The 23,988-nt window shown below is 37.3% G+C and overlaps 2 protein-coding genes across 4 annotated transcripts; one reads left to right on the top strand and one right to left on the bottom strand.

The window, feature by feature from the left end:
• The first annotated feature begins 1,533 nt into the window (after window positions 1–1,533).
• On the top strand, window positions 1,534–4,455 carry LOC102713407. Of its 3 annotated transcripts, XM_015842349.2 has the most exons (6): window positions 1,534–1,649; window positions 1,790–1,879; window positions 1,984–2,057; window positions 2,158–2,261; window positions 2,393–2,461; window positions 3,561–4,455. In XM_015842349.2, the coding sequence occupies exons 2-6, from the start codon at window positions 1,803–1,805 to the stop codon at window positions 3,819–3,821; spliced, it is 585 nt and encodes a 194-aa protein (XP_015697835.1). In that variant the 5' UTR covers window positions 1,534–1,649; window positions 1,790–1,802; the 3' UTR covers window positions 3,822–4,455. The 3 variants fall into 3 exon arrangements, with proteins under 3 accessions (XP_015697835.1, XP_040384785.1, XP_006662934.1); XM_040528851.1 differs by lacking the exon at window positions 1,534–1,649 and having other exon boundaries at window positions 1,707–1,879; XM_006662871.3 differs by lacking the exon at window positions 1,534–1,649 and having other exon boundaries at window positions 1,707–1,879; window positions 3,564–4,454.
• Window positions 4,456–8,423: 3,968 nt separating this feature from the next.
• On the bottom strand, window positions 8,424–12,034 carry LOC102713130 (ER lumen protein-retaining receptor). Its single transcript, XM_006662870.2, has 6 exons — window positions 11,808–12,034; window positions 10,795–11,060; window positions 9,329–9,444; window positions 8,964–9,037; window positions 8,818–8,881; window positions 8,424–8,733 (listed from the first exon to the last, which is right to left on the bottom strand). Exons 1-6 carry the CDS (start codon window positions 11,896–11,898, stop codon window positions 8,697–8,699), a joined length of 648 nt encoding a protein of 215 aa, XP_006662933.1. The 5' UTR covers window positions 11,899–12,034; the 3' UTR covers window positions 8,424–8,696.
• Between the last annotated feature and the right edge of the window lie 11,954 nt (window positions 12,035–23,988).

Here is a 23,988-nt window from a genome sequence, read left to right as displayed (position 1 = left end):
ACTGGAGCCGTACCCGCTGGAGCTAGTTTACCTTTCGTTCCGCTGCATTTTCGTTAGAATAAATGTTATTTTCAGTTGTTTCTAAGAATGATTGTTATGTAATCAATATTGTCTTTTTGTGTACCCTGGCTGGTCCTGGACAGGGAGTTTAATACACAGTTAAGTTCAGAAATTCGTGTGAGGAATTTCTGGCCGTGACAAGTTGGTATCGGAGCCTCCTTTGACCGTAGGATCAGCCCAATGGAAACCCTAAGAGCCCTCTGCTTTTCATGTTTGTGGATCGTTTGCGAAAGTTAGAGTGCTTTGAAAATGGGTTAGTGCTTTTCAAAAGCGTGAGTCATTTAAAAAGACGAAACCCCTTCGGTTGAAAAGCGTGAGTAAATCGATTTACGGGTAAAACTTTATTTATTTTGTTTCTTTTATGATTTATTTATCTTAAAACAAAATTTTGCATCTATTGATTTCAAATCCTTGTGTTCTTTAGATGGCTGACCACCCCTTGTATCATCGTAGACTTGGAATGGCTGGATTTGTGGCAGAGTTGCAAAAGCCTCATTCACAGCAGGATACCCCTATGAGCCAGAGTACACCACGATCCACCCTCTTGAAGACGAGTTTTCCCACCGTGTCAGGATTGGAGCTACACGGAATCCTCGGTTACCTCCCTAACTTGGAAGCAGAAGGAGCCGGAGGCTCGCATGAGCATGCCTGCCAGGAGGCTGCTTACAGTCTGATAACAACGCTCAGGGCCAGGCACGACCTGACGTTTCGGTATTCGGCTTACCGGTATCACCCTGGTCGTGGACCCAATTCCATGGTCAGTAGGTTTCGATCTGCCCGGAGTGAGCAAGACCCTACCTTCGGTAGGATGTGCACGGTGCTGCAAGGCCTCGACCAGATGCATCACGACCTTCATGAAGCGTCCAAGGCCTTGAACGACGCCAAGCTCACTCAGGAGGAGTTGAACGGCAGCACTGCGCAGGAGGTCCTGTTCGTGGCACGACGCGCACGGTATCCAAGTGAGCTCGCTCGTTGTGTCCACGATCACTGTCGCCTCGCTGCCACCCAGCCCGACGGTGGCGACGTAGTTCAGCGTCCGGAGCCTCGCGTCAGAGGTGACAGGCACCCGCCCCGACGCCCTGGAGGTCGCCGCCTCGTCCTCCGTCCAAGACCCGACCTTCGTCTCCTGCTCGCCATCGCCGCCCGGTGGAGGCTTCGCTGAGTGGCGCATGGGAGGGACGACGACGATTCGGCGACGGTCTGGGGCCGGCGGCAGTCCGACGAGGCGGGGGACCTCTGGATCTGGCCGGTCCAGCGGCGACGGCAGCTAGGATTTCGCAAGGGGAGGAGGCGCATGGGAGGGAGTAGCTGGGCATGGGCATTCAGAGTATTTTTCTAGGTGGGTCCTACGTGTAAGTGGTTATTTTCTAACACAACGTGGATGGAATGGCACATAGTTAAATAAAAGTTTGTCTCGTGACACAAAATTTTTTGTGACGTTTAGGTAAGCATCAACTTTTTTACCGGCGAGGGGTAAAAGACTCTCTTCCCCAATCTCGCCGTCCTCGTAGAAAGCCCAGCGAAAGCTGAGGTTTTCATACTCCCCTCCCCCTCCCTGCACCTCCTTCGCCGACCCCCGCCTCAAGTTCCGGCCGGATTTCGCCCGCCGCCGCCGCCGCCCCCGCCCCGAAGCTGCTGCGCCCAGCAGCCGGCTGTCTCTTGGAGGGGAAACGCTTCGGCTGTCGCCGTCGTCCCCGATGGCCAAGTAGTAAATCTTGCGGCGTGGCGGCGGCGGCGGCGAGATGGTGGTGGTGTCTAGCAGCGGCGGGGGGAACGCGTGGGCGAAGGAGATGACCCTCCGACGAAGGATGGCCAGCATGTGGGCTCCATACTCTTAACTCATTTTCTTTCGAAAAAAAAAAGCACAACTTTTTTTCCTGCCAAGATGCTAGCTTTGATGCTTTCTGTTTGACACGAATTCAGATTCAACAAGACGCAGGACCATTTCCCGTCTCTGAGAGATTACAATGATTATCTGGAAGAAGTTGAGGATATGAGTGAGTTGTTTTATACCTCTTTTGTTGGTCATTCTTAACAGTGACGATGCAAATATTTTGACAAATAAAGTTTTGTGCAAAAATTTTTTTCTCTCTTAAGCCTTCAACCTGATCGAGGGGATAGATGTCGAGGAGATTGAAGCTAAAATTGCCAGGTACCAGCAGGAAAATGCCGAACAAATATACTTGTCTCGAGCTAAAAGGGTATGTGGTTAATTGCTTCAGGCTTTGGTGGAGTAAAAATCATCGTCAAAGATTGTTTCGTAAATTTTTTTCATTGAGATTTTAATGCTTCATTGAAGGTCATTTTCATTCCAATATGTATCCTTTCGTAGGCTGAAGATCTTGCCGCTGCCCTTAAAGCAAGCAGAATGAACCCTGGGAAGGCTGGTGCCAGCGATATGGTCAGTTTATATGAGCAAAATAGCAAACTAGATGGTAGTAGTATCGTACATTATTATTATTATTTGGTAAAGCCTTCCTGCTCAATCAAAAGCAGTGGTAGTACTATGGTACATTATTATTTGGTAAAAACCTTCCTGCTCAATCAAAAGCAGTTAAGCTTTGAGAGTTTGATTGGATATGCCTATGTGCATTTGCAATTCCATCAAAGCTTTGCACAATTGTAAATCTTCCTTTGTGGAGAACATTCTGCCATGGCCATGTTCTTTTCAGCTTATGTGGATATGGATCATTTGTGCCATGCTTTTGAAACTATGATTTCTCAAAAAATGTTTGCATTGCTTATATAACTTTTTCTAAGCTACTTTTATCTTTGTAATATAAAATAATTAATTCATCCATATAATTATCTGTTATGTAATCAACTTATAAGCCAAACGAAATAGGTTCTTCTATACAAACTTGTAAAAAAATTCTTCACCAAGTGTTATTAATGAAACTCTGAACCATCTTCAAAAAAATGTTGCAATTGACAAACTATTAGATTTTTCATTTTTCACCTTGATTCCTATCAAAATTTTGTGAGTTGCTTTTTCTCAACAAATACTACCAGAAACCTTTGATCTAACTGAAACATTGGCACAGTAGAAATGATGGTTTAGGGTGAGTTTGAGAGTGAGGGAACAAGAAGAAGAAGATCAAGCAAATCAAGGTATCCTATTAGTACTTTTTTTTTACAAAAAACACATCTTGTGCCTTTTGGAAACGTGATCATGAAAAACAATGCGAGTTTTTCCCCTATGTCCAAGAACAAATGCAGCCTTGGACTATGGTGATGGAACCAACCTTTAGCTAGGTCAATGTTCACTTGCAATATTTTAGTAGACAATGTATTCCCATATATTCAAAAAAAATAATTTTGTAGTTTCTAATTATCCTGAATTATTCTACTTCTTGAAGGCTGAGAAAATTTACTGGAGGCTTATCACTCTTATGCCCCTCTTCTTCTCTCTTTTCAATGAATTTTATCTGTTTTATTAAGTTGTTTGCTATTTTTTCATAAGCATAAATATGAATATTTGTCACTTTTGCAACTTGTAGCAGGCTGCTGGAAGCTCCCAGGGCATTAGCAGTGGCACAGGAGTTCAGGGCCAGTATGCGCCTGCTGCTGTTGGGATGGCTCAGCCCCGGCCGACTGGTATGCCCCCGCAACCAATTTGTGGTTCGTCAGATCCTCTTCAAGGAGACGATGAGGAGACCATGAGACTACGAGCTGAGAGAGGAGCTCGAGCAGGTGGATGGACTATTGAAATGGGCAAGAGAAGAGCATTAGAGGAAGCGTTCAGCAGTATATTCATCTGATGACCAGATTGAAGGATACCTCATGAATCCATGGCAACCTTGGGACAGCCACATCGTATTTGCTACTGGTCCAATTCTGAATTTTAAGCTATGGGGACTGAGACCGATCAGCGCCAAGCGGCCTGCTGATTGGAAAGATCATTGCTTAGCCTGGAAAGTTGCATCTTGCTGTGTTTATTCATAGCATGAATGTGATATCTATGCGTGTGTAGAACTCCGGAAAAGATTGTCATAAACGTGAGTTGACCCATGGGTAATCCATGGCTGACTCTAGTTTAACTAATGAATTATTTATTTTTCAGACGTAAAAAATAAAACTATTTTATTTAGTTAAACTACAGCCAGCCATAGATTACTCATGGCTGACCCGTTCTCATTCCTGAAGGCTGAAGCAGTGTGTTATTTCTGAAACTTCATCATGTCCATTTGGGCTGTGACATTTCGTCATTGGTAAGACACAATTTCTGTTGAGGACTAACAATAGGCTTGTGGATTTCCAGATAATAATAAAAGAGGTTTGGAACTGCTATTAACACCCTGAGCATAGCCGAAATTACCATTGTTGTCAGAACCTTCTACCTTTGGTATATCCATAGATGATCTGGCATATGAGCTTGAAACTTGTCTTTTCATCACAGATAAGGGTGTAATACTATCTGCAGTTAAATAGATAATATTTCGGTATATGTGCATTCAAACCTTGAACACATGGCATTAGCTATATGTAGTTATATCATGGAAAATACTTTATCTAGTTATATATTAATAAACATATAAATAAGAAAAGGAGTAAGAAAAATAATTATTAAAGATGTGCACCAGAGAAAATGTCAATGTCCTAGAAAATAAGTAAAAAAGACAGACAGTAGGGGCATGACCTGTAGATAGAGGCGGATAAATGATAATGAGATATAGCTTAGCTTAACTTTTTCATATAGTGGGTTGATTCAACACGTACAGCATGTTAATTAAAAGAGAAAATTACAAGGATGTCATTATAATTTTATAAAATTAGAGATATGTCATCCTGACCCACATGTCATTGACTCATGCGGCCCTACATGTTATTGAGATACCGATGACATCTTTAACTTTATAAAATTATAATGGCACTAGGCTCATAGCATGCTGGCAGAAATCCTAGATGTCACACCATTGATCCCTTTGCACACTTCCTCCTTTACCCCTTTTTTATGTGGCCACAGCTTCATTCGCTCTCACACGCAATTTGGCCACCATGTCAAGCACAGTCCACCACTAAGCCATAGCACTACAACCATCATCCTCCTTGTGTGACTTGTCGTTCTCTCTTCCCTTGATCTACTCCTCTTATTGATCTATGGGTGAGGTCTAAGAGATGGTAAAATGGAGAACAAGGTGGGACAGGAATCAATGGGGGAGGGACAGAGGCGACAGGAACGATAGATTGAAACCCCTATATTTTCGTTTTTGATTATGTTTATATGCTAAAATTAATATCATTGTTCGAAAAGGCAATATTACAAAAGCCATGCTACGTCCATATGTTGGTAGATGCAACCAAGTCCACATGTTCAATAACATCGGCTCTTTGCGAGCCAACTATAAACTCTCATGCAGAGTAAGCCCACATGAGCTATACTCGGCATCGCACGCGCCATACACTCATTATTTTATTATCTATGTGAATAAATGCTAAACTAGACATTTTTTCTCAAGAGACTAGTGTGAGTGACTATAATGGTCATTTGGCATCTTCAACCTTATTTTTTTCGTTTCTACTTATATTTTCAATCTTAAATTTGGGATTGATTTTGAGATTTTTTTTTTACAAAAGTTTATTATTCCACCTTGGCTTTTACCTTGCTAAGAACATGTATCTAAAAGTTTTATTCACAAATTATTTTTCATCTACAAATATGCATTTGGATTTTTCCATGAAAAAGTCGAACATCACCCTGTTCAAGTGGTTCTTAGCATAGTAAAAAAATAGATGGGCCAATGATTTTGTTAGAATTGTATTTTGGGTCTTAGCCCATGGGAGAAGTAATTCCTAATAAAGTCTCAAAAGCACACCTCATAGAAGGTATGCATGTAAACTTTAATCTCACCTTACTTATTCTAGTAGATGGAGATCTTCTTATACGAGAGAGCAGTATCATGTTCATTTGATCAATGGTATAAGAGAGAACTAGAGAACCACATGTGCTCACTCTTCTCGCTTGGCTTTACACGCGCACGGGTGCACGCGATATGCGCGTGAATGGTCTGCCAAGATGGGCTTCTCATGTTTGCGGAGATATGGTGTTGTTTTGCTATAAATCTTACCAAATTTATCTAGAGTTTGTTTCGAAATTCTTGTTTATGTGGTTTTCATCGAGTCCAGATAGGTTACTCTTCACTTATCCTATTCGATCATGAATTGTAGATATAACCCAGGCATCCTAACCTCTCTATAAATACCGAGTCGATGCCTCCATGCAGCATATGCGAAAACAACTAGGATTTATTTCACTGTACTACGCTATTACACATCGTCTACTTTCTTCTACTCGCCAACATGCACCTACCGATAGGGAGAGCATGTCTTTAGAACTGTCGTCTTTGATATCCTACACCGGAAGAGTGAAAATAAGGTTTTTGAGAAACACTATGCATGAGTGCTGATGATTCGTCCACCACGGCACGTCTTTTTTCTTAGGATGCAACACGACATCATCATCCAACATGCACCTACCGATAGGGAGAGCATGTCTTTAGAACTGTCGTCTTTGATATCCTACACCGGAAGAGTGAAAATAAGGTTTTTGAGAAACACTATGCATGAGTGCTGATGATTCGTCCACCACGGCACGTCTTTTTTCTTAGGATGCAACACGACATCATCATCGTATGCTATTGCGCAAAGTTCGTGCTAACTAATGTTGCTAATGCTCTAGTTCAGAATCCAATACATTCCAGTAATGTAGCCTATATTATGGACTCCTTCAGTTAGATGTCTAGATGATCACATCAGATTTTTTTGGTACTTTGTATGTTTCATGTCATGATTTATTTATGAAATAAATTAAATCTATGAAAACCGGTGATCTAGAAATGTAAACTAAAGGAGTCCATCGAATATAAATTATAACATTGAAAACCGGTGATCTAGACATTGAAAATTAAATAGATTTAGCTGGAAAGGGCTAGAACCGGTGCCTCTCTTGGCCCAATCGATTTGGCACAAGAATTATTCATGCTATTGGACCAACATGAACCAAGAAAAACTGAATGAGCTGACATACCGTGACATACGGTAATATCAATAAAAACCCAAGCAATTTTCCATAGAAAAGTGAACCAATCAGCCAACGGACTGTGAAGGATCGGCTTTACCAGGAGCCCAACCAAGTCAAGGGTCATACTGGTTGAAATATGTGCAAAGAAGGGAAGGGGGATGGCATGCATCCTACAGTTCTATTCCCTTCTCAACCCATCAGGAATTCAGGATAGCAGTTGTGTTACATGTTGAACATATATTATATGTCTTAAATTAAAAAAAACTTAATATTGGATTAGGACATATCTAGTAATAATATATGTCTAATCCAATACTAGTTTTTTTTCTATTTTAAAACGGAGGAAGTAATCCACAGTTTAGCTCTCCAACTAAACAAAGGGTGAACCTTACATCTGGATCCACTGATCAACATCTATGTTGACTCGTTCAATCCGAGTTTTTGAAGCTTTTTTACCATTCTTAAAAAATTATCTCAAAGTACTACATTTTTAGTGTAAAATGTGTGTTACCTTAAGGTACATCGTACCTTGAGGTACCAAAAATTTGTACTAAAATTGTTGGTACCTTGAAATACTTTTCAAGAATAATAAAAAAAACTTGAGTTCTTGTACTATTAGCAACCAAGCACTTGTAATACTAGCTAAATGTCTGTACGTTGTTACATAAAACTCTAAATTGTATTTCATAAAAGAAAAAACTATTATTGACATTCGGTCCAAGGTGGGCCCTTTGGTCCCACTCTTATCTCTTTGATTGTGCGATGGTGACAAATTCACCCTACACCATCACCAATTGCTTGTATAGATAGGCCTTATTTAGTTCCCAAAACAAAAATTCACATTGTCACATCAAATATTCAGACATGTGCATAGAATATTTTATGTAGAAAAAAAAACAATTACACAGATTATGTATAAATTGCGAGATAAATCTTTTAAACCTAATTGTGTTATGATTTAACAATATGGTGCTACAGTAAATATTTACTAATAACGGATTAATTAGGCTTAATAAATCCGTCACGTAGTTTCCTAGAGAAATCTATAATTTGTTTTATTGTTAGACTACATTTAATGCTTCAAATGTGCGTGCATCCGTATATCCGATGTAACAACCAAACCCAAAAAATTTCCCCAACTGAACAGGCCATAGTTCTAAGGACTGCTTTCAACCAAAACAAAAACTTAAAAGCATCTTACAGAACTTCCCGGACTAAATTGTCCATTTTACCTTCAGTTTCTATGGAATTGGGAACGAAAAAAAAAATATTTGACAGCTTTATTCTCCCAAGCTGAAGGACCATACCACATTGTACATTAAAAGACAAATCCGAGATTCACTAGCCAAAAGGAGTTCGATAGCATTTCCACTCTGTCGCAAAACCTATCATGATTCAGAATCTCCCGGTATTCATCTTACTGTGTCATACAAGATACAAGGCGACCCTTGGATTTCCTCTCATCCGATAAATAGAAAAAGAAATAAAGAGGATAAGCCAGGAAACCAAGATGCATATCATAATCTGGCAGGTGATATAGCAATGGTCATGCTGTATCATGTCTTTCTATCTATTTAACAAGTATTACCCTAGCCTATCATGAAAGGAAGTAAGCTTAGGCTGGTAGCTCCAGCTTCACATTGTTCTTCCAGCTGCAAATTGTTTGGAGTATACAGTCAATGGAAAGGAATAATTGTAGGATAATGAAATGATAAAGGTAAAGCAAAGTCAAATACCTCATAATGTAATAGTAGAAGAAGTCAGCATACAATAAAGTCTGCACAATGCCCGCCATCCAGCCTGCATCAAAAGTTTAGCAGTTCAAACTTTACATCCATCGTAATCATGAGAAATGGAAAGATGAGATGGAGGGAGCCCATACTTATCCAATGAACAAAATGGGGCTCAGTGAAGTATCGGTAAATCCAGTTAAGGATGTACAACACACGGTATGCACTGCATCATCACCGAAATGTGCCAAAAAAAATATTAGTAGCACTACAAAATAGCAAAATAAGGAAAACTGAAGAAAATGAAGATCTAACATGACACCAGAATAGCATATGGAATTTATTAAATTCATAGTTGACCAAAGAATTTATTATTGACTGAAATAGTAAAAAAAATTTGGTTGATATTACTTAAATATCTGGGAAGATTTATCCTATAATAATACCCAACATGTGATTCTTAGACAAGTAGAATTGCGTATGCATTTTCAGCCTAAATAAATGTAGTATATCTTACCCTAGAAAGAAGACATATTGGCCAGTTAAGTTGTCAATATTTCTTGTGCGTTGTAGCAACACAAGTTGAGGTAGAATTGCGACAGCTTCCAAATATATGGAGAATGCCCACATAACCTGGCCCAAATAATGTGTGAGTGATCAAAATAGAACAGTCTACAAAATAAGTTTCAACAAGGCTGGTGGGCAGGGAAACGACCATCACATCTATGAATGATGGATTTGAAATCTAAAATTCAAATGGTAGCACATAATCTAGAGATGTAAATGGCCCATTCAATTGCTCTACATTAGGGTTTCTGAAACTGTTAATTGAGCCGTTACTGCCGCCCGACGGTAGCGCGCTAACCACAGAAACCTTGAAAACCGCGATAAATTCGCATTCAAACAATTTGAATTCAAACTCCACGGTCTCCACAGCTTGTCCGCAGTTTTCTTGACAAAACCGTGTGGTTTTGGGTGATTGCCATGCAGTTTTGGTAGAAGGGGCATTCAATTATTTGGAATTGCTACAGTCACTCATTTAACAATTTACCATCCTATATGTCTTTGACATGTGGGTTTTGAGCCCACGTGTCATAGACACAGAGGTTAACTGCCAAATGTAAGAGTGGCAAATGATTAAATATTCCTTGGTAGAAAACCATGGCCAGTTGAGTCCGGGGGGAATATAAATGAAAAAAAAACTAAATATTTTTTAAAAAATAATGGGAAATAGGACATAACTACTATGGTATATTTGGTACATGAAGCACATTAGTAGGTAAATATAAAAAATTCGGCATGAACTTTGCTAAAAGTTTAACATTCAAATAATCATAAATGATAATTCACAATTGAACAATCAATATACAACACAATTGATATTTAAAATTCATGCATGTACCATAATACAATATCAAATAGTGGAAATGTTTAGTGTCCAGCATATGCTTTCACTTAGTTCGAATTAACCTATTAATAATATTGCAAAATAATATATTCAACTTATGAAACACTAGATATTTGAACCCATCAATTTTCCCCTTCTAAGGACTGCTTTGGAATGTCTAAAATATAATTATGTTACATATATATAGATTCCACTAGAAATCACACACAAATAAATTGTCGAACTTCTTTTTTTTTATGATTTACAATACTTCCCCCTCAAACGTATATTCATTTTTCTCATATTTAATCGGTTTTGACTTCCAATTGATTGTAGCAACCTTATTTTCGCAAAATTTCATCACCAAACTGGTTTACAAATTCATATGTACAACCATGAATTTTTATTGTTTTTTCACATTTATTTCCAAAATTTGAATTCGATTAAAATTTGTATGAACCAAACCGCCGGTAACTGTTACCGTGCCTCAGCAGTTTGTGTGGTTACCATGGCAGCTACCGTCAGTTTTGGGAATCATGCTGTACACATCAACAGTATCATAGTTCTAAACATGATGCAGAAAAAATCCAACTGACCTCTCTAAAAGTAAACTTCTCGTTAATGAGGAGGGCAAGAACCAAACATGGCAACACTAAGAAGTGATGGCGAAAGGTGTCATGATCCTTGTCATAGGTTCTTCGCACAATCTTATGCCTCTTCATGTACCAAACTATTGAGAAAGAGCTTGCCAGGAAGACCAACTTCATGACAGTGTTATACAGAGATATAAAATGAATGAACAGGTCCAAGTAACGGGCAGCAAAAACAAGGGCATATAGCTCCTGGGTCTTTAGAGATATGCCTGCAAAAGGAGCATAAAGCACAATGCATCATCATACCAAATAAGATCAACGCAGTACAATATAACAGGTAGAGTACAATGAAATACAGGCGCAAAAGACAAGTTTATTATGGCTTATACAATTGACAGTTTTTCTTTTGCAGGTTGGGCTTATAATCGAAGTCCCATAGAAGCATGCATCGAAGTTACTACCATTGTCGCTAAGTGGCGTCAGCACAACACAAAATGTGCAGACCATCTATGTATACACAGCATCATGTGCAGCAGCATTCCCTGCCGTTTCAACAAATCAAAGCGCTTTTACGAAAAGACCACAGGACAGAAGGCCATTCATTTCCAACGAAATTTCCACCGACAAAAGAAGAATCTAGGCTCTTGTGTTCATACTCTCCCAACTCAACAAGGTTCCAATCATCGAAGAAGGGGCCATCCATCCATGGGCTCGCGGGAGCTATCTACCACTCTAACATGGCGGGTGGAAATCAGGCAGCACCACCACCACCACGAAGACTTGGGGGATCCGTGGCGGCGACCGGATCGGCACGGAGCGAATGCGAGATCCGAGGCACGAACCACGGCCATACTAAAAAAAACGCATATTCGCTGCTAATTTCGCCTCTGGATCTCTGGTTTCCTCCTCCTCCTCCGGAATCCGGATGGATGGATGGATGGATGGATGAACACGCACGCGTAGTAGCGGGCCGTGTCGAACAGAATCGGCGGGCGGTGGGTGGCCGTGAGGCGTACCTGCGCAGGACTTGATGGTGTGGATCTTGAGGAGGAGCACCACCACGCTGAGGAGGTGGGTCATGTCCCCGGCGAGCCGGAACGCGTTCATCTCCGCCGATCCCTTTTCTCACCTCGCCTCGCCTCGCCGCCGGTCGTCGCCTCGCTGACTCTCGGGTCGTCGTCGTGTCACGGCGGTGGGGAGGGAGGAAGATGGGAGAACGGTCGCGGGGGTGGTCGGTGCAGGTGGGGCCCACCTGGCAGTCAGGGAGGGGGAGATGGATGGGTTTGGCTACGTGGTGATGCCGAGGTGGCCGCGCGCGATTGGCTGCGGGAGGCCACGCTCGCGCTCTGATCTGGATCTGGATGGGCCTTGGGCCGTTTTCCCACCAAGAGCCCATACTGAACCCTCCCAGAAAAAAAAATTGATATATACTCCCTCCCTCCTTTGATGTTTTGGCACATGTACCGTTCGTTTTATTTAATATTTTTATAAAATACTATCTTTGATACCGTTGACTTTTCAAGCACGTTTGACTATTCGTTTTATTTAAAAAATTTACTTAATTATTAATTATTTTATATCATTTCATTTAGTGTTAAGTATACTTTTATGCATATATATAGTTTTACATATTTTATAAAAATTTTGAATAAAACGAATGGTCAAACATATATAAAAAAGTCAATGACGTCAAACATTTAGCAACAGAGGAAGTATGTAAAGCTATATATATAAATATGCATAAAATTGTATTTAACAATAAATAAAATAATATAAAAATAATTAATAATTATGTAATTTTTGAATAAAACGAATAGTCAAATATGTATAAAAAGTCAATGCTGTCAAATATTTAGGTGCGGAGGAAATATCTATCAAAGTGAAAAGAAAAGAAAGAGTGTCCATCACCCTTAAGGCTTCGAATAAACAAGGTCATCCGACGCTCTGAGCTGCCAGAATTCTATCCATTTTCTCTTTGAAACTTAGTACAGCATCTTTACGGCCAGAATTCTTACACTCTCGCTGTAGCTTTTAGTAAAGATAATTAAAGAGTAATTAAGTTGTTGTGGGTTTGTTTGTAGGCGTGAGTTTGTGTACGTATATATGAACGTTTTGTGTTTGTTTTGTGTTAGCACTTACAACACAAACTTGTAAGGTGGGTTCAAGCTAACGCACGGATTTGCACAATGCTTGAACTTAGGCCTTGTTTAGTTTTCAAAAAAATTTTTCAAAAACATCACATCAAATTTTTGGACACCTAAATAAAACATTAAACATAAATGAATCAAAAAACTAATTGCACAGTTATGGAAGAAATCTTGAGACGAATCTTTTGAGCCTAATTAGTCTATGATTAGTCATAAGTGCTACAGTAACCAACATGTGCTAATGACGGATTAATTAGGCGCCAAAGATTCGTCTCGCGGTTTCTAGGCTAGCCATGAAATTCTTTTTTTCATTCGTGTCTAAAAACCCCTTCCAACATGCGGTCAACCGTTCGATATGATGTTTTTGCCAAAAAAATTTTGCACCATCTTATATGGTGCATGCAAATTAAAAAATTTTAAAAAATTTATAACATGGCTAAACATCAAAACTAGATTTTCATACTTTACTTTTATTTCCTTTCATAACAAATATTTGATGCTTACAACATGACTGATTAAAAAAATTTAAAAATTGACCAATCTTGTTGTATAATCATCCCTTTGATATGATAGTCCATTAGAAAGATCAAACCATTAACTTATTTTACCTATCAAAATTTAGTGCCAACACATAATTCCATGTATCCCAAACACTCATTCCTATTCGTCAAATTTAATTGATGATCTTGGATCACACCGGTACACTATCGGCGGCAGGCAGATCTCATCCTTATTTAGCCGTTATCCTTGCACTTATTATAAAATACACGGTAAACTTATTTAATAGCATGACATCTTTTTAACTTTTTAAATAAAAAATTTATCATGTAAAACATCTATATAACACTCACCCCAACTTCTAAATCAAAAATAAAATTGTATTTATATTAAAAATAGATAGATATTATTTATCATTTATTTATGTACGCATGTGGTATAATAGTTTCAAATTTCTAAAATGTAAAGTAGTAGGAATACAGTCCCCGTCAAGAATAAAACTATCAGTGCACACGATTATTCTCTTCACAAACAGTAAGGTTATACCATTTGTTCACCTTTAAACAGTAATGTACCAACATGTACGTGCATACACATAAGAGCAACTCTAATAATAAGGTAGTATCTTTTATATAAAATTATTGAAGAAAACAAAAATATCGTTGCAGATAATATGTGATGTTGCTACGAACGATATACTTTGATATAAGTATGTTGACAGCTTTTGCGAACATACAATCCTGCTACGGATGACGTCAGTAGCCACTAAGGGGTTGTTTAGATAGGAAACTTTTTAGCCCATGTCACATCGGGTGTTTAGAAAAACTAATTTAAAGTATTAAATATAGACTAATAAAAACTAATTTCATAAATGAGAGTTAATCCATGAGACAAATTTTTTGAGCCTAATTAATTTATAATTAGCAAATGTTTATGGTAGCATCACATAGGCTAATCATGAATTAATTAGGCTCATTAGATTTGTCTCATGAATTAGTCTAAGATTACGGATGTGTTTTATTAATAGTCTATATTTATTATTTATAATAAGTATCCAAATATCCGATATGACTAGAGGCTAAAGTTTAGACCACAGAAACAAACAACCCATAAACTGCTACTGCAGCAGTCGTCTATAAATGTGTCTTGCTACTGCAGACGATGTGAACAACAGCGTGAGCTGTCAACCTCCGGTGATTGGCAAGTTAACTCCCAAATTAAAGTTAATACTTTGACGCATCATGTTAGTGATATTTAATTACTTTAGATGATAAATGATTCATACAGTATATTTGAAACAATTATTTAGCATAAAGAGCTTATAACACTAAGTGGTTGTTGGATCTAAAGACTTTTTTAGTCTCTTCACATCGGATGTTTGGACATTAATTAAAAGTATTAAATATAGACTGATAATAAAACTAATTGCATAAATATAGACTATTTCACTAGACAAATTTTTTAAGCCTAATTAAGCCACGACTAGCAAATATTTACTGTAGCATCACATTCACTAATCATGGACTAACTATGCTCAATAGATTCGTCTCACGAAATAGTCTAGAATACTGGTTGGGTTTTATTAATAGTTTATATTTAATACTTCTAATTACTATCAAATATTTGATATGACATAGACGTAAAAAAAAAGTCAACGGATCCAAAACACCCCTAAGTTCATCGAGGACCCTCAAAACTATAGAGATGATTATGCTCGATAATGGAAAGCAGCAGCAAGCGACGACGAGCGGTAGTTCAGGCAAGCGAAGGGCCTCCCTACATTATGTCCATATATATTTTTCATCCCTATAATCACGGATCCATCAAAATCACGAACCCGGAACTCCGCAAAGAACATAGGATTACCTCCATTTCAAATTTATATTCAAATTATAAATGTTTCTACATTTTTAGTATAGACTAAAGAGATAACAAATTTATATTCAACTTCTAAGCATTCGATTGACTGAAATTATAGGAACAACTAAAATCCTAGAAATTTGTGCAAAAATGTTTATATTGTAATATAAAATTTGAATCCTAGATACTTATAGTACTATGGCCACTTCCGTCGGTGACATGATAAGATAACTTATCCAACGCGAAAAACGTAGCAATAGATTAGTACATGATTAATTAATTATTAATTATTAAAAATATATGAAATAGACTAATATGATTTTTAAAACAACTTTCCTATAGAAAATTTTTTACAAAAAATACACCGTTTAGCAGTTCAGGAAGCGTGCGCGAGGAAAACGAGAGGGATAAGAAAACTTGTGCAGCTCCCGAACACGGCCTATATATGTATTAAAATATACTTATTTTAAAGTTGTTTAGTTGGATTAAGATCGAGAAAAAAGGATTACAACGTCCTTTTTAATAATGAGGAATATACTAGGTTGAGAGAGCAGGTAGGGTAAAAATAAAAAGAATTTTACATACGAAGTGATTAATGTAAGAAGGCTTACCGTAGTACTGCGAATAGTTATATTTTAAATAAGATTTAAATTCTAAAAATATTTATATTTTAAAATAGATGAAGAAATACTACTTTAAAGGCCACGTTCGGCTGTTAGTTATCTTACCCTATATTTCCTCGTTTTCCATACGTACGTTTCGTGAACGGTTAAATGGTGCATTTCTATAGGAAACTTGCTTTTTAAAAAAGAGTAATACTACAGGACGGGCTACCATTGCAATGCGCACCAAATCAGCACGATGCAATGCACCCAGACTCCAACCATGCTCGCGGCACAGATATGGTATACCGTTCGGTAGCAATTTCCTTTAAAAAATCATATGAATCTATTTTATATTTTTTATAATTAATAATTAATTATTTATATACTAATTTATTACTCCGTTTTTTGCGTCCAATAACTAACCCATATCGATGCTCCTCCCGAACGCAGCCTACCTTGGAACGAAGAGAGTAAGGCCACGTTCAGGACCTGCTAAGTTAACTTATCCCTCACCTTTTTCGTGTGCACGCTTTCCGAACTGCTAAACGGTGTATATTTTACTAAAATTTTCTATAGGAAAGTTGTTTAAAAAATCATATAATCTATTTTATTTTTTTAATAATTAATACTCCCTCCATCACAAATTGATCATTATAACCAAAAATTTATTTAATTAGCATTAGAAAACTAAGTTATAAATCCCAAGCTGCATGCACATCAAAACTGATTGCGTAGATGTATGTAAGCATTTAATGTGCGTGTTAGCCAAAGGGTTTTTCACATATAATTAATACATAATTAGCACTCTTCTCTTCTCTGATATGATGATCAATTTGGGATTTCTAGTTTTCTCTTATAAGACTATCAACTTGAAATGGAGGGAGTAATTAATTAATCATATACTAATCTATTGCTACGTTTTTTAGCTGGATAAATTAACTTACCACCACTCTAACCGAAGGCGGCCTAAGAGCATACTCAAGAGTTCATCTATCACATCCTTCATCCTGAAAAGAGATAAAAAGTGAGCTCCAATAAAACATCAATCTAAACTTCTATTTTTAGATGTCATATATATTAGGAGAGAAACTTTATATTTGGTTATTCTCCTTTCGTACTTCAAAGAAATATAGAGGATATTGTATATAAATGATTTGTTGGAATACAAATAGATATGAATTACAAAAATTCTAAGCCGATGCCAGTCGATTGTTGGCAAGATTAAAAAAGAAAAGTGAAGCCGAGAAAGCAGCAATGTGTCGGGAGTCCACTCCAGCTGGCGCCGTTAATTATGCCCGAGGAGACAGGACAGAAATGAGATGGAGAACGTACAGCAGGAGATAACGTAAAATAATAACGTATCTCGTCTCGTGAGTATGCCACCAGCTAACGTGGTAATCGAGCAGGACAGATATGCTTTGGCAGTTTCCTCACAGAGTATCATTGTTCACGTGAGTTACACATTAAAAAAATTTTATAAACAGTGATATAAATACTGTAGCAATAGGATTTTAGGTATTGTATAATCACTGCATCAATACGGTAGTAATCAGATCTAGTCCATCCATTTACGATCCAACGGTTAAAAATTAGTACAAATTCACTTCACTGTTCACCTCTGTAGTAGTACATGCTACTGCAGAGGATCCCAGCTCGAGATTTTCCCTCTACGAGGAGAGGGGCAAGGGCCTCGTAATTATCGGAACTGAGAATGAAATTCACCAGCCAGGAAACCGTGGACTTGGGATTCTATATTAACCACTCTAAAAATTAGTATACTAAGAAAAATATCTACTAAACTCCATATCCTATATATTTATACACACATATAGACACACATAAACTTAGAGAAATTCTAAGTTCCAATCAGCCTCTTCTGTTGTCGTCCTCAACTACGCTCATCGGCGCTCTAGTTGGCGCCAGCCTCAACTCCATATACCGTGCATGTCGCCTCGTCAATTGGCTACCGGTCTCTACTACTCTGCATGTTCGCCATGTCAGCCGGATAACCGCCGCCTCTACATGGATACTTGCTACACCTCCTTCTCGTCGAGACACTTCTCCTCTAGTCCTCTGCCACCCGCCGCCGACGCCTGCCCTAGCCACACATCTCCTACGACCACGTCCGCCATGTCAACAGCTTCATCGGCTCCTCGTAGCCTCGCCACTAGGGGTCGGGTGCGAGGGATGTTTTGTCCTCGATTTTAGCTTTGAGACTGGGTCAGGATAGGAAGTCGAGGGCGGGGGCAAGGCCCTTCTTGACCCACCCGGCCTAACCCACCCTGTTGCCAACCTTAAGGGCAGATGTTGGCTTAGACTGCTCCTATGTTCTACACCCTCTGTTTGAAAATAAAAAAGATATCATTTTTACTATACTTTATTTGTAACAGTATAAAGCTATGAAGACTAAAATACCATTCGCCTTTCAAACTTTAATATAATTGTTCTCTATTTTTTAATCTTAAGGTATTTGTTTTCTACTTTACCAAACTCTAATGCAATAATTGCTAAAACTTGAAGCCTTTGTTGGACAAATAAAAGAGACCAAAACAACATCTTTGTGGAACGAAAAGAGTAAAAAAGATATTCTTTTCACTTTTTTTTATCGTATACCACCTCTCTCTTATAATAAGTATATTTATGGAATTTAAATTTGTCCTACAAATAGTGTAATTTAGGAATATTAGTTGTCTTATCGATCACCATACATTCAAATCTTTATCAATTTTACCCTTAATTATCTCTAGTTGCATACCATCTTCTTATTTAACGAAGGATGTTTAAGTTATTTTTAATTAATTTGGCTCTACGACACTAAAAATACACTTACATTGGGATAGAGAGTAATAAGTTTATACTAATTTTTTTATTCGAGATTGTTGACTTTTTAAAGTACATTTGAACATTTGTCTTATTTAAAATTTTGTGCAAATAGGTAAAATTATAAGTCATTCTTAATATACCTTTAGTAATAAATCAAATCATAAAAAATAATTAATAATTACCTAATATTTTTTAATAAGCCGAATATTAAAAGTCAATTATGTATAATAAAAAAACTGAGGGAATATTGGTTATAGGACAACCTAAAGAAATACCGGTATTGAAAGTTGATAGAATAGAAAATGATTATATTAAGATCTAATAAAATAAAAGTTATAGTTTACTAACTCTAATACGTTACTACATTCATCCCATAATAATGTCATTTTTCGATTTGTATGCCCAATGTTTTAACCATTCGTCTTATTTAAAAATTTGTAAAAAAAACTTAAAAAAATTAATCACGCATAAAGTATTATTCATATTTTATCATCTAGTATAACAATATAAATATTAATCACAAAAAAATTTCAAATAAGACGAAGAGTCAAAACATTGAATCTAAAAACTAAAAAAGAACTTTATTTCGGGATAGAGGTAGTATATGTTGATCGCCTGTTCTGTTTAAAAAAATTTTATGATTAGTATTTTTATTGTTATTAGATGATAAAATATGAAAATATTTTATGTTAGACAATTTTTCATAATTTTTTTAAAATAAGACAAAGTCCAACACTGGATAAGGAAAACTCATAAATACATTAAATTGAGACGTGGTACCAGTAGTTACATCCGTCCCACAATAATTTTATTTTTTAATTTCTATGTCTAGCGTTTGACCATTCGTCTTATTTAAAAATTTATAAAAACCAAAAAAATTAGTCATACATAAAGTATTAGTATTTATATTTTATAATATAGTAATAATAAAAATATTAATGGTAAAAAAAATCAAATAAGACATAGAGTCGTAAAATAAACTTATTTTAAAATAAAGGTAGCAGTAATTACTAACGAAAGGAGCTAAAAATATAAAAATAAAGTTGCCCCAATAACGAGTCGAGTACTCGTGTCAACGAGGGCGAAAGAAGAAGAAAGAAGAGTAGATACTGTAGGGGTAAAAGTTTTTCATAAAGAAAGGGGGAAAGGACGGATAGAGGAACAGGGAAGGCGACGTCGCGTCAGGGTCTCACGATCCCCTCGGTCCTTCTGTCAGCTATGGAGGAGGAGACGAGGGGGGGCCTGTCCCCTCGGGAACGAGAAGAGAGAGAGAGAGAGAGGAGACAGCTGTTTCGCCCAGTGCCGACGCGTTTCGACCCCGGATTCGAGCGCCCCGCCCGGTGCCCTACCTACGCCCGGCGCACCGTGGACGCGGCTTGCCTGCTCGTCTTCCATCTCGCATCGTTTGGTCTAGCGACAAAAATAATATATTTGTAGGTTTTATATATATATATATATATATTAGAAAAAAATATCCGTGCATGGTATGGGAAGGTAAGTCCAATTGTGTAAATTAAAATAAATTTAAAAATAAGTTTTAAAATTAAATTACGAGAAGATAAGTCAGAAATAGCAAATTATGTTCGACATACAATTGCTTTGAGAATAATAAATTATGCTCGATCGTTTGGTACGAAAGAAAAAATGTAGAGGCGCACTATACCCTATTATGTCATTTTTAACTAAGTTCTTCAAGTCTTACTTTTTTTGATTTTTTGATTTTGTTGTTAGTTATATTTTTACTTGGATGGAACTAATGATTTAATAATTGAGATATAAAGCTTTTCTTTACTAAGGTCAGTGCTAATCATGTTGAAATAACGGTCTCAGAAGGACAACAACTAAAAATAAAAGAAAGAAACACAACACATGCTCCCATCGATGATTGAACTCATGACCTTTTGCTTACAAAGCAAACACTACAAATGTGCTCCATGCCGCACCCAAGGTAGACCACTCGGGCACACGGAAGACCCCGACAGTGTGCGTGACATGGATGATGTGGCCGGACGGACAGTAGAAACGTAATTATTTTTTTATAATAGTAGATATAGATAAAACGTCTGTTAATTTAAATTGTGTAAACTAAAACAAAATTTAAAATAAGTTTTGATAATAAATTACACATCGAGCTAGGAGTAATAAATTACAATAAACATGCAATTGATTTGGGGAGCATGAGTGATGTGCCCCAGCACCCATCACATGAACATTCAGGATAATCATTTGACTTAGCCGCTGATGAGAGTCAATTTATTACACCATTTCAAGGAACGATCACACGTAGCCGTGCAAAGAAACTACAACAAGAGGTGAACTCGCTACTAGCTGAAACATATTTTAATGTTGACGAGAATTATATACTACCTAAATCAAGTACTTTGCTATTACTTAGGTTTACACATGCATAGTATTTGATGGCATCGACGACGAGCTAGAAGATCATAGTGATGATGTGTTGCATGAAGACGACGACCGTTTACGACATACTGTTTTTAGACTGCACTGTCTCCAAACATTTACTCCAACTTCCAAGGAATGTGCGACCCAGCCAGTTAACTTTATCTATGGTTGGAAAGATAATCAAGTCTAGTTTCACCTTCAATAAATGGCTCGTTATTTCGACTTCCTAGTAAGGAGTAATGGACAAATCATTGAGAACTGCTCCGAAGGCAAACAGACAAGCGAGTCTTTCTTGGGAAATCACTCCTTATGACCTTTGAGCTAGCCTATGTCCAACAAACTTTCAAGACCTTTCATTCCTATCTAGGAGGGTTGTTCCTAGTATAAATATTTCCTATGTTTTATCATTTAGAGGACTTTTGACATTGACAATATTGAATCCTTTGTTCAGCTACGTGCTAACAAATTCAGAGAGAGATCTCTACCCATTTGCTCTTATGATTTTCTTGTGAGATTACGGAAGCGGCATTCGACGCCTCCCAATTGGTGCTCCTAGTCCCTTTGAGGATTTTTTTTTTCCTCTATTGATTCCAGGTTGTGTTGGTTGGTAACTTAGAGTGTGGTTGGGCGAACCCTCGATTCAAGTTGCCGTGATAGAGACGGTGCTTGGCTTCGAGTACGATCGTCAGGTTGCACTGTTATCTTGGCTTCTTGCAGCTAGTTATCTTGGTCTCTTGAGGCTAGCTATCGGTTCTTGATACTACGACGCGAAGATCGGGACATCACCCCTACTTGGGTCATATCAGCGAGTTGCATCAATAAGCTTAATTATATTTGAGAATAGTAAATTGTGTTTAACATTATAAACAAATTAAATAAGATATGTATGGTATTTTGACTATAAAGGAAGATAGAAGCACACTAAACCCTATTAGCAATTTTCAACCAAGTTCTTTGAATTATACACCCTTTGATTTCTTTTAGTTGATGCAAATATTCAATTTTAAACCGTGCACAGTGACATGTACAAAGAACCTTTAATTTCTATCTTTTTACGAATCTCCTATTTCTCTTTTCTTATTTTATTTCTTCTCTTCTCCTTTTTTTCTTTTTCTATCATTTCATGTTCTTTTCTTCTTTCTTTTCCCCTGTCTTCTTTTCCCTTCTTATCCCTCATATAAGCCCTTCTTCTCCTATACAATTCTAGATCAGTGGACTAAAATCCAAATTAGACATAAATTTACACCTGATTTAGGTAAAACATTTGCTTGATTTATTTTTAAAAATAGGCAAATCATCTGCTTAATTTTCTTTTAAAAAAGGCAAAACATCTGCTTGATATTGCTTTTATAAAAAATGTCAAAACATCTGATTGGTTTCTTCTTTTTTCTTAAAAAAAAGTAACAACAGGATCTTACCGCTAGTGTGATTTTATTTTTATAGTTAATTATATTTCCATTAGGATTTTCTTTAGAAAAATAAGGTAAATGAAAAGGAGTGCATGGGATACATGCCGCTATTATGATTTTGTTGTTATAGTTAATTGTATTTCTATTTGGATTTTTATTTAGAAAATGTAATATAAATGAAGAAAAATTACGTGGGATGCGTATTTCTATTGGATTTTTCTTTAAAATTGTTAAAAAAATACGGAAGACCGGTGCGTCGTCCGTTAGCTTTGAAGCTAGGAAATGAAAATAAATAAGTGGATCCACTGGGTAGGTAGAGGAAGATTTTATCCACTACATCATCAACTAGTTGGGTATAGTCACTTTTGGGCGGTGCTATACGTATGATACTTTCCGTACTACCATTGTACGATGACGGTCCAATATGTGCATGTGTTGTGCGTCTTGCGCTCCGTCTGTCCGTCCACACCAGCGTGTGCATCTATCCATCCATATGCTAGATCGTACGTTAATGTAACGTGTAGCAATTTTAAATCCGATTGAGTGTGAGCACAATCTACGTTATTAGGTCATTGTGCGACAAACGGACGATAGAAGCCTTATCAATTTTTATAATAGTCATGGTATGGACACCTGACCATTTAAAATTTTCATGACTACACTTAGAATTTTTCAAACCGTTTAAAACATACTTAGGAGTCTAGTTGGTTGCACTATGGCTAATAATATGTATAAAAATAATAAAGTAACCAAAACTAATTTATGTATAAAACTTTCATATTTATATTAGAGAAGAATCGATTGGTAACACATGTATTATCCTGTAAATAAAATACCATAAAATTTTGCTCCTCCATCTGTAAACACAACTCCATTAGATACTTCCAAAATTTAGCTCTCCCGTCACTTTATATGCCAATGGAGAAACCAAAGACAAAATTGCCCACTGATTTCCTCGCAATCTCTTACCATTGAGCCAATGCTACTCGAGCTCGCCAGTCAATTATGTCTAACCACTTGGTACAGAAGCTAATATGCTCTTCAGAGCCAATGCTGTTCGGGATAGCCAGCCAATTTCATCTTCCTCCTCGCCATGTTCCCCTTAGTGCCCGTTCCACGCCTCCACCATTGTCAACATGATTGTCTCCAAAACAGATCATTTGAGGTGTAGAGGGGGTGAATATGCAATTAAAAATTTATGCTAAAGTAAAAGCAATTGATTCTAATGGAAGTTCCATCCATTGATAACTAACAAAAGTTCCATTGAACGTAATTTCCATTAGAAACTTAGGAAATATCCATCAGACACAGAGAAAACAACTCAAAAATAGAACAGAAATGGATCTATCACATGGTATATGTACAAACAACAACTAGGTACTTCGTAGCCAAAATAAGTTAAGCAAGCAAAGACGACAGAGTAAATGCATGACTACAAGATATATCATTACG

Source organism: Oryza brachyantha, chromosome 11, assembly GCF_000231095.2.
Source record: "Oryza brachyantha chromosome 11, ObraRS2, whole genome shotgun sequence".
NCBI classification, from domain to species: Eukaryota; Viridiplantae; Streptophyta; class Magnoliopsida; order Poales; family Poaceae; genus Oryza; species Oryza brachyantha.
This window is presented reverse-complemented; position numbering and strand designations above follow the sequence as displayed.

Excerpts from the sequence above, each read along its gene's own strand:
- LOC102713407 (XM_015842349.2), top strand. The coding sequence starts at position 1,803 with ATGGTGGTGGTGTCTAGCAGCGGCGGGGGGAACGCGTGGGCGAAGGAG. Across the intron at positions 2,058-2,157 it reads GGAAGAAGTTGAGGATATGA|CCTTCAACCTGATCGAGGGG; the intron begins GTGAGTTGTTTT and ends TTCTCTCTTAAG. Across the intron at positions 2,262-2,392 it reads ACTTGTCTCGAGCTAAAAGG|GCTGAAGATCTTGCCGCTGC; the intron begins GTATGTGGTTAA and ends ATCCTTTCGTAG.
- LOC102713130 (XM_006662870.2), bottom strand. The coding sequence starts at position 11,898 with ATGAACGCGTTCCGGCTCGCCGGGGACATGACCCACCTCCTCAGCGTG. Across the intron at positions 9,445-10,794 it reads AGAAGTTTACTTTTAGAGAG|GTTATGTGGGCATTCTCCAT; the intron begins GTCAGTTGGATT and ends TATTTGGGCCAG. Across the intron at positions 9,038-9,328 it reads CAATATGTCTTCTTTCTAGG|TGCATACCGTGTGTTGTACA; the intron begins GTAAGATATACT and ends GTGATGATGCAG.